Source organism: Mizuhopecten yessoensis, unplaced genomic scaffold (assembly GCF_002113885.1).
Source record: "Mizuhopecten yessoensis strain PY_sf001 unplaced genomic scaffold, ASM211388v2 scaffold10323, whole genome shotgun sequence".
NCBI classification, from domain to species: Eukaryota; Metazoa; Mollusca; class Bivalvia; order Pectinida; family Pectinidae; genus Mizuhopecten; species Mizuhopecten yessoensis.
This window is the reverse complement of record NW_018408489.1, coordinates 91,800-103,282: the sequence shown is the minus strand read 5'-3', so window position 1 is coordinate 103,282 and position 11,483 is coordinate 91,800. Positions and strand designations below refer to the sequence as shown.

The 11,483-nt window shown below is 34.7% G+C and overlaps 1 protein-coding gene across 1 annotated transcript in view; it reads right to left on the bottom strand.

Annotated features, from left to right (window-relative positions):
- The window catches only part of LOC110460110 (disco-interacting protein 2 homolog C-like), a 114,104-nt gene that overhangs the window by 49,275 nt on the left and 53,346 nt on the right, over nucleotides 1-11,483 (bottom strand). The window contains exons 3-4 of the mRNA XM_021512834.1: nucleotides 8,567-8,650; nucleotides 6,502-6,624 (exon numbers count right to left, since the gene is read on the bottom strand). Coding sequence (XP_021368509.1) covers nucleotides 6,502-6,624; nucleotides 8,567-8,650 — 207 coding nt within the window. The remainder of the gene's footprint in view (nucleotides 1-6,501; nucleotides 6,625-8,566; nucleotides 8,651-11,483) is intronic.

The window sequence follows — 11,483 nt, the reverse complement described above, 5'->3', positions numbered from 1 at the left end:
AAAAAAAAAAAAAAAAAAAAAAAAAAAAGTAACATCCACAAAAACCTTCAATATTATGTAACCCTGGTAAATACTAGCTGCAATATACCGCTCGGCTAGAGAGAACTTCTCTTTAGCTCGATCGGTTGAGCGTAAGACTAGTAAGCCAGAGGTCCCGGGTTCGATCCCATGCGGAGGCAGTGATTTATATTTAATTAATCATGCGCTCTGTTACATTGGCGCCCACGTAGGGACCCGGGTGAATTGACAAAATACTCAGCGCTAGCTATAATTGCGAAGGAATGGCTATGACCGTGACCCCTGGAAGCTCGAGGACGAGTTCTTCCCTGGAGGGGGAGTATGTAACCCTGGTAAATACTAGCTGCAATATACCGCTCGGCTAGAGAGAACTTCTCTTTAGCTCGATCGGTTGAGCGTAAGACTAGTAAGCCAGAGGTCCCGGGTTCGATCCCATGCGGAGGCAGTGATTTATATTTAATTAATCATGCGCTCTGTTACAGAATTATAGAATTACAATTCAAAATTCTTATGCCCTCAATAGTTTCGCAACAATAAAAGAATTTGAAAATGTGAAACCATGAAAGCTGTTTTATGTTACATAGCATGTAATAGACCCAGTATATGAAATGTATTGACTCTTTTGTGTTATACAGGAACATCACTGAAGTACACAGCCTATATAAACCATTGTCTGAAGCTGTAAGGTGTGGTGATGATGATCAACACCTGAAAAGTTCGAACAATCAAAACATTTTATTTAAAGAAATTAAAAATATCTAAAATATCAATTTTATGGCAAATCAGTTTTTGATGCAAAGTGTTTGCATACTGACCCGACCACAAAAGTTTACTGTAATTGTTTTGGACCTCGGTAACTCAAACGGAGGCTACCATGGCTGGTCATCATCAGAATTATGTGAGAGTGGGTGGACATCACATTAAGGGCACTGAAATTTCTAACATGTTAAAACAACTCTTGTTTATGCTAAACAAGCTATCACATCATAAACCTAACATGATTTTTACGACTTATTATTCCAAGCATGAATGTATTGTCTGCACTGTAACAGACATGTAAACAGAATGACAATGGCCCATGATGAATATATTGGTTGACATTCATGACCAGAGGGAACGGCCTAATATATACAATAAGTTAACAAACAGCTATGAAACACTGGCTCACAGCTTATCATTTATGCATCATCTTCAATTTCAAAATTAAAACTAATCATCTGGGGCTCCACCCTCCCCCTAAAAAACAAAAAGTTGAATTTTTAGACATTTTTTTTTTTTACCTGTGATTGATACAACATGTAAATTACTTGGTGACATGGAATAATGTAATTGCAAGTTCTTATTTACCCAAATAGTACTTTGTAATTTTTAACATTTTACACAATGAAATATCTGCAAAATAAAGAAAAAAAGTTCTTAAAAAATATTTTTTGTTTAAGTCAGACTATATATTTTCAAACAATAAATACAAAAGCCAGACAGTGCCTTTGTTATAAAACGAAAAAAAGTTTCAATGAGTTTGAGATATTATATTAAATGAAACGGTAGAACGAGGCAAGGGGTCAGTCAACACTCACACCGTACCACAGTGGGTGGGGGCAGGCAAAAAACAAAACTACCTAGTTCATTCCATCATTGATCACCTCAAAATACCAAAATACCCCATCCTTCTGCTACAGTGGATGTCTTATAATACAATAGTATAGAATGGTATAAATAGCATTCTGGACATAGTCAAATTTTAATGAATTTCTGACAGTTTAATGGTTGTAAAATTTTAATGAATTTCTGACAGTTTAATGGTTGTAAAATTTTAATGAATTTCTGACAGTTTAATGGTTGTAAAATTTTAATGAATTTCTGACAGTTTAATGGTTGTAAAATTTTAATGAATTTCTGACAGTTTAATGGTTGTAAAATTTTAATGAATTTCTGACAGTTTAATGGTTGTAAAATTTTAATGAATTTCTGACAGTTTAATGGTTGTAAAATTTTAATGAATTTCTGACAGTTTAATGGTTGTAAAATTTTAATGAATTTCTGACAGTTTAATGGTTGTAAAATTTTAATGAATTTCTGACAGTTTAATGGTTGTAAAATTTATGAACATGCATTTTTTGTAATCTTAAGACAGTAAACAAATTTAAATCTATTTTTAATAATCTGCAGATTTGAACCATTTTACTGTAATTATTATGATGATTCAATGATGTTAACTTTAAATGAATCGTATCATTTTGTATTTTATAAGAATTTTGAAACAGTTCAGTCAATATCAGAAATGAAACGATTTTAAATATTTCTACTGTACTTATTTTATAATGCAAAGGACTTCTTAGAAAACATAATAATCCTTGAAGGTTTCACATAGAGAAAAATATTGATTTACAAATGAAGACATCGAAAACCATTAAGCACTTAAAAAGATTTCTTTCATTTAACAAGAGGCCCAAGGGCCTTAGCGGTCACCTGAGTTATATCATAGGTACTGGTAGATTTATTTTATTGTTTAGATGTGATGTGGAAATCAGCATGTAAACTAAGTGAAATGCAATACTTGTCATGTCATCAAAGGATAAGAATTTGAAAATATTGGTAAATGTTCCCTTTGGGGCGCCGTCCTAGCCCCTGGGGATGGGGCAGGAATCCCAATTTTACAATTTAAAACCATCTTCCTCCTCCAAGGATAATTCTGACCAAGTAAAAATAATTTCCAACAGAAAATTGTCAAAATATACCCAAAAGTGCTGTTTCCCTATATAAACTATAGTAAACTTAACCCCCTCCCCAACGGAGAACGGATACCTCGGGGGTCCTTAAATTTACAATTTAAATAAAGCCCCTGATGATCTTTCCATCCATGCAGAGAAAATGACTGTAATACCTCTGAGTCTTGAGAAGAAGATTTTTGAAATATTGGTTAATTTTCCCTTTTGGGCCCCGCCCTGGCCCCTAGGGTTGTGGTAGGAATCCCAATTTTACAATTTGTTAGCCCCATATACCAAGGATGATTCTGACCAAGTTTGAAAATATTCCATCCACTGGTTCTTGAGAAGAAGTTGATAATGTAAAAGTTTACGCACGACGCAAGACGGACGACGACGGACGAAAAGTGATTGGAATAGGTCACTTGAGCAAAGCTCAGGTGACCTAAAAACCATGCAGAATTCAGAAAAATCGTGTACAGTTTTACTATACACATCAAGTATATATATTTGCTACTCTAATAAGACAACAGTTTTAACCGAAAAGTTTCTTTCTAAAAAATCTAGTTCAGTTTGAAAAACACAACAAAATTGATCTATATTGGTTATATATATGATAGACAAATGAGTTTTGAGACAAGAGCGAGAAAAAAAATCCTACAAAGAAAACCATAAAATGAAACATGGGTGTTTGTGAAACTGAATCAAATTGATGAAAAAGAGAAAATAAAAATCACCACAAGAAGTAAAAGGGAAAACCCCCTTCACCAACGAGCTATAAACAGAAGAGATTTAGGTCGTACAGATGGTGCGCACCCCACTTACAGCTGATAAGCCTATTCCTTCGATTTCCTGAAACCAAGGACACCAAACTCGTAACTACAGCACCCATCTTGAAACATTGTCATAAAGAAATGATTTGAATTCAGATACAAGTGTTCTTTTTTTTGTAAAAGACAGTTTCATGGCTGTTTATGTGGTCACCTGTCTGACCAACGTGGCACGTTATTGACACATAAACGGCATACTTCAAACTTGAAAGAGTCAAAACGCTACAATATCCACACACCCAAAATATTAATTTTACAGTAACTAAATGAATGAACACTTATATCTGCATAAATTCAGCATCATTCTTTAATAGATATTCTCAAAATTCACAAGATTTAGGATTTCAATGTGATCTTTACATATGTAGCATTATTCTATGGGTTTAGTTAACTTATTAACACCTAAAATTTCATAATGAACTAATCCAACCTTTGAATTGGAAGAGTTCAAATGTGTCTTCAGGGGTGAATGAGTTAAACTCCTAAAGAACCACTCTAAGATTTCAACTACAATTAAGATAACAGCATTCAATAAATCAACAAGTAATTTTAAGAGTAATTTCAGATTCTAGGCCATTAATCTAACAATTAGCAGTAATTTTTTTCTAAATTGATAATTAAGATTAATTACAAAACATTATTTTATAAGCCTACAGATCTATACAACAATGTAATATGAAAAGCCTGAAAAGCCCACTAAATTCAGCATGCAGTGTTGTTCAAATAAAACAGCTATTTTCCTTAAAAAGAAAATAAGCAGTTAGTTGTCCAGAAAAGCATGTGTACTCAGAGAGAAAAAAATTTGTCAAAGATAACTTTTCAAGTACAGTAAAATTAAAAAGAACTAGTGTGGACAAAACGAAGAACAATTTTCAGAATTAGGGACTGAAATGGATCACCCTAAGAGACAACATCCAATTTTATTTTTAAGTTCCAGGTTTAAGACGAATAAATTGAAGGAACATTTTTCAATAAGGAGTAAAAACTTTAGGAAGAGTTTCCTAACACGGCTCCATTTTTCACAAAAAAGAAAAAACCCTCTCTAACCATCTTTAAAACATTAAAGTCATTTTTCTGACTTACGCATACTGTCTGCAATGTGACTTCACCATTCTATGATGTCATGTGTACTTTATTTAATGCTAACGTCACAATGGGCGGTAAGTAATTTGCAAAAATATATAACAAGAGATCCCAGAGGGATCTTGGTGCCCACCTTTGTACCATCTTCTTTAGTTCTTTGTCAGTTTGATCTTTTCTCTTCTTTCCTCTAATCTGTTTGATTGAGTCATGTTAACAGTAAATGCACCTTGAGGTAACTTTTGATCTTAACTTAATACTGATGTGTATGAAAGCCAACTTTCAAAGTGAGTTTGTCATTTCACATATTTACTAGTACAGTACTTAATGTGAAAGAAATAGAATCGATCATTGCAATATGAGAAAGATCTGTTTAGTTCTTCTTTTAATCCATTTTGTTTTAATGATCAGTCTCAAAATATAACATGCACAACTAAGGACAAAGGGGAACCTACATATAAAATTTGAGAAAGATCAATCTGGTACTTCCCGAGAAATAGCGATAACAAACTTTCAATATCAAAATCCAAGATGGCTGCCTGTCGGCCATGTTGTTTATCCGATTAGACTCAAAAGTTGCCCTGCACAGCTTAGGACCAATGGAAACCTAGATACAAAATATGAGAAAGATCCCTCTGGTACTTCTTGAGAAATAGCTATAGCAAACTTTCAATATCAAAATCCAAGATGGCTGCCTGTCGGCCATGTTGTTTATCCGATTAGACTCAAAAGTTGCCCTGCACAGCTTAGGACCAATGGGAACCTAGATACAAAATATGAGAAAGATCCCTCTGGTACTTCTTGAGAAATAGCCATAACATGAATTGTTTAAGGACGGACCACGGACCACGGACGCAGGGTGATTTGAATAGCCCACCATCAGATGATGGTGGGCTAAAAAGGGTGTATTGACAGCCTAGCACGGTAGTCAAGTGATAAATTTATTCTCTATACTAATTTCATTTCTAAATATAAAGTTTGAGTAAAGTCACTTTTTTTAACAACTTAAGATATATAAGGAAGTCCGCAAAATTGGTCACTTCCTCGATTCTGACATGTCACAGAAACCGGAGCTTTCTGTCCTACTTAGAGGCACAGTTGTTGTCGAGATAGCTCGAGAGCCTACAGATCTTATCACACAAAACTTCACCACTTTGTCAGTATAACGAGGAACTTCAGGCCTTTGTACAAGGCACTACAAAGGTTATCTGCTTAAATTGAAGTGGTACACTTTTTTTTTTAGATTAAAAAACCCACCATAATTTGAATTTTGATGACATTTTACAAATGTGTTCAGTCTGGTTTTTGGTATTAGAAAATCAGATTTAGAGAGGTATGATAATCTGGTTTAGAGAGATAGAAAAGCAGTCTTAGAAAGTGATAGGAATCCTATATTTAAAGAGAGATAGGAATCACATTCAGAGAAGGAGAGGAATCAGATTTAAAGAAATGGAAATAATATTTAAAGAAGGATAAGAAACAGATTAAGAGAGAATCAGACACAAGCCTGAGATAAAAGATGATATTATTTCTGATATGGTCAATATGAAAACAAAATTTTAACGATTCCATACAAAAAACAAAACACTAAACACAAGCGCATTAAAGTAACATTTTAGTGTCTCAGGTTCTGCTGATCAAAATAAAGGATTCTAGCCGATTTCTTCAAAACAAATTCAGGTCTTGAAGTTAATTCAACCAATAACCCATATGATTGAGATTGTTTTTAAGCAGATTACTCAATGAAATGTATTGTCTAAATTTGCTTCAAGAACACAAAATTCAGCTTTATATTTTGATATTCCGGGGCCAAAATTCCATAAGTTTAATTTATATGTGAATCAAGACCTGAAACAGATGTTTCGTACCCTGCCTGTCCCGGTGTCGCTGTTGTCCCTGGTAATTGACAGACGTGCGTTTGGAGGGGAGGGGCATCACAGGGCCGCGCTTGGACATGGCCAGAGCCTGCATCACAGCTTCCGTACGGATCTCTGTAACGGCACAGGTGATTGGTCAACCGGGGTTAACAGTAAAGTGGCACAAACACACACAAACAAACTCCAGATTTAGGATGGAAATATATCAAACAAGAAACGTCAAAGAATAAGGTTGGTAGCATGTAGCACAATGTCACACACAGTCAACTGGACAAACAGTCAAACTTCATCACTTTATTCGAAATATCGTTAAATCAAAGGACATTTTTTTACTAAAACAACGAAAGTTATTAAAATAAACCTCAATCATATTCTCAATATCATTCATTGAAATGAAATTTATCTCTAAAATCAATGAATTTATCAAAATATACCTTAAACATTGTGTAAAGGTTAAAATGAAGAGTAATCAATAATTTGCGGAGGTTTTGAAAATTGTGTTTTAATTGAAAATATCTGCGAAATAAAGCTCTTGTTTTCAACACTTCAAGTACAGTACCATATGTTTACCTCAAAATTTTGTAACACTTTTATTTCAAAGTTTATGAGGTTTGACTGTAAGTTGTAGGAAGTGTTACTTTAGACACCACAGCTTACTGGCCCATATAAATGTTCTGTATGGCTGGCTGTATAGGGGTCAGTACAATCTGAATTGTGGTCATAGAGCTATAGAGTAGTAGTCTCTTTGAAACTTGTCAAGCTGAAGCCTTTCTAAGGTCAAAACTTCAAATTGTCATAAACAAGCTTCCTTATTGAATATATTGCAATGCATTATATGCCAATGGACTAGGTAGACGTGATCAAAACGTTCAATGTAAAAAGTTTGATTTAATGAAAAACAATAATGCATGTTATTATATAAGCAGATTTTTTTTGAAAAATGAAAGCATTTACAATTTTAACAATAAATTATATGTAAGGTGATTTTTTGGATTAAAAAAGAAACTAGAAAGCATTTGCGAGACATGAATACCCCCCTAACCTATACTTAGTTAGGTAACTAACTATAGTGCTGCAATTACCAGAGTTTATACAGGACAATGAGTTACGATAACCATGGCTACAGACAAACAGAACATATACACAGGCCTATAGGCTAAGGTATCCAAAGCTATGGGCACAACATACTGTTTTAAAATATTTAAACTTAAAATGCAGAAGCAACAAAATTTCAAAATAAATTCAAGCAATTCAGGACCAAGATTGACCAGCAAATATCAGTAATTGGGTTAATCCCTAGTGATTAGAAAGATCAGGAAATAAAACTTCTTACCCAATCAAAATGCTCTTAATTGGGCAAATGTCAATAACATTTACGGGGAAGTAACAGGAGGATTCACAGAATTATCACAGTGGATTTAATGTCATGGCTTGCAGCCTTATTTCATATTTTTCAATTTAACTTGCACAAATTTGACACTGTAGTCATGAACTGGAGTGTTATTACTATGGGCGCAAGTTACATTTTTAATGATTACAGAATTTATTATTTGCACCAATTACTTTTCAGGTTATCATTATTTCTACCTCCCCCGATTTTCCCGCTGTATAGCCAGCCTTCTGTGTTGATTTCATTGATTTCAATAGTTAGCGTTACTTTAATTTCTATTTTGAGACACCCCCCTCCCCCTCCCATCCCAACTACAAAAGCGGGTACCTTCGGACATGATATACATTACACCGAAAGTAACTAATTGCACTGTACATAAACATACTTCACCCCTAAAGATTCACAGGGCTATAATTATGACATGAATTCATGAATAAAGTCTAACTGACTTTAAGTAAAATATATTTTACAGATATCTTTAACTCATCACCCCTGAAATTTCATAATGAACTATTCCAACCTTTGAATTGGAGGAGTTCAAATGTGTCTTCAGGGGTCAACGAGTTAATAATTCTAGAACTCTTCTGAAAAAGCGACAAGAAAGTGTATATATATATCCTATAATTATTTTGATGGGGTATATTAAGACAGGAAAGGCAGATTTACCGGAGTGATATCTGTTGTCCTCGCGCGTAAGTCTCCGGTGAGCCTTCCTTTGGGCTGCTGTCTGTGGACTCGGAGCACTGGGGCCTGCAAATACATAAAAACAGTTGAACAGGGTCCATAACTGAAGAAATAATAGCCCCACCACACTTTTATGAAATAAATTCTGCGAGACTTTGCTAGTGTGTATACGCTGAGAAAATGGCGTCAGACTGAAAGAAGACGTTGCTATCCATGACATAGGGCTATGAATCATATTTAGCTCGATGTTCAATGCAGGAAGTCATCAATCTTTCTGCTTGCACTGGCCATTTTTCTTACAGCAATAATGAAGAGTTTGGCACCATTAGATAAATCTGTCCTTTTCGCCTTTGGACATTACAACAGAGATGGCTTGCCATCTTCACTCTTGCCCAAATCAACCTTGTATTTTAAGACACGAACCATGTACTTTCTGTTTATCTATAGTCAGACATTAGCTCAAAGCTGAATGCCTAATATTCTGTCACGTACTAAATGAGCTTGCCCGACAACAGAGGAGTAGCACTAAATGTGGTGAGGAGGTGTCAGGGATGATCCATCATGTGTGGGGAGCCGTGTGTATTTCTGTGGTCATCACACTAGATATTAATACTACACGCATACCTATCAACATCGTACCTATCAACATCATAGTAACACATCAATCAAAGAGGATGTTCACTAATTGTTTACTATTTACACTCCTTGTTTTAATTTGTTAAGACACAAGAAATGCGCAAAAAAAAGATAAAAGTTCACTGCATCTATCTTGATACTTCCTGTCATTAACTCAAAAAACCCTGAAATTTCATAATGAACTATTCCAACCTTTTAATTGGAAGAGTTCAAATGTGTCCTTTAGGGGGTGAATGAGTTAAAATCATTTGGGCTGGACCTACACCTACCGTGTCAACCAATGTGAGAGACTGACTGATGGTTACCTATACATGTATATACAATGTCATTAACTAAAATAATATTAACTCACATGAACCGAAATAATATTAACTCTCTCTCATGAACCAAAATAATATTAACTCTCATAAACCGAAATAATGTTAATTCTCATGAACTGAAATAATCCTAACTCCCATCTACACAAATTATATCTATTCTCGTGGACCCAAATGCATTGTAATATCTCTTCTCATGAACTGAAATAATATCTATTCTCATGAACCGAAATAATATTAATTCTCATGGACTAAAATAATTTTGAATCACTTGAACTGAAATAATTGTAATCCCATCTACACAAATAATATTGATTCTTGTGAAACGAAATAAAATTCATTCTAATGAATCATATGAATTCCAGGAATTTTGGGCAGGGTAAAGTTATTAAGGTATCAACAATAATGTCCTTGTAATCACTAACTTGATTCTTATAATCCCGAGTGAGCAGACAGTGACAACAAGTTGATATTTGAGAGCCGAAAAATATTTTAAATATTGTGATATACATTGACAGCGTGAATCAAAGTCTTACCGAGATATTCTGGAATCTATAAATCCAAGTCACACACAACAAATAACAAACCAATATACCGTCAAGTATGCAATTGTGCCTACCAGTAATACAAACCCAGACATGCATATAGACCATCCCAGTGACTTGGCACCTACTCAGAACAGCACTATCTGTGTCGGTGCAAGGGTTAAACGACTGGCTACGGTTACACCTGCAGTATTTCCATTTACAAATCTTACACTAATGATCAGGTGTTGTCCAATTGTCTACCAACCCATTACAACAATGTCATTCTACGTAAGTATTTATATAACGAGGATTATGAACAGCCGATGATGGTCGGATGTATTAGTTTCTCTCCTCTGTATCAACATCAGCATCCTGTAATGTAAACAATACCTTATAATGTCTATTGTATCGAGCTCGGCAATCACTGCATTGATCAATGTGGCAGAATTACTGCTTATTCAGAATTTTCACTATTTATAGTCTCTTCAGGACGAAGACAATATCAGGTTTTCACAGTGATTAAATTGTCATATATTTTCACATTTTGGACCCTTCATAGAGTGGGACTTTTTTGTTATTTCATTCTTTGGACTCTTTGTATGGAAATGTTCACATTTGAAAGCTGCTACAAATATTTGTGTACCATTTACAACCAATTTTGAATATTTTTGCAGTCAAACTTTGCCATCCAGTTTGATTTTGAAAACCCAATAGTGCTAAAATCTAATGAAGTGCACCAGGAAGTGTGTCAAAGTTTAATTGGCAACAAAAATCACTCAGCAGGTTTTCTTAAACTGGCCCCCGTCTCTAGAATATTAAATTATTTAGAAGAAAAAAAACCTAGTAATTTTGATCACTTGGATGTCTGATTCTAGGGGCCGATAAGCTAGCATCGATAGTAAAATACAGTTGGGAAATTCTTCATAAAAACTTAGGGGCCGGTAGCCAGTCTATAGGTTTCTAGGTATAGAAATTATCCAACTGGTATATATATCACAACATCCATAATTTCCTCAGTTGTTGAGTAATACCTTACTAAAAGCAGATTATATAATTAAATCCTGTGAGGAAATTGTCACCACCCTAGAACAGAGCAGATATTTTCTGATGAGACATCATTTGGAGATTGAGCCTCGGTACATAACTGGTCCAACTTCTTGGTAACTTGCCTAAATTGTACGGATCATTATAATGTTGTCAAACTTTAAGTATCACAGAATGACCATATTACCAACAATCCAGTAATATCAGGGTGTACAACTCCACTAGTCCTGTACCCAAGGGCTAGCGGAAATGTTCAGCACATGTATACACTATAAGGTCAGGCTAACAGAAATGTTCAGCACATGTAGACACTATAAGGTCAGGCTAACAGAAATGTTCAGCACATGTAGACACTATAAGGTCAGGCTAACAGAA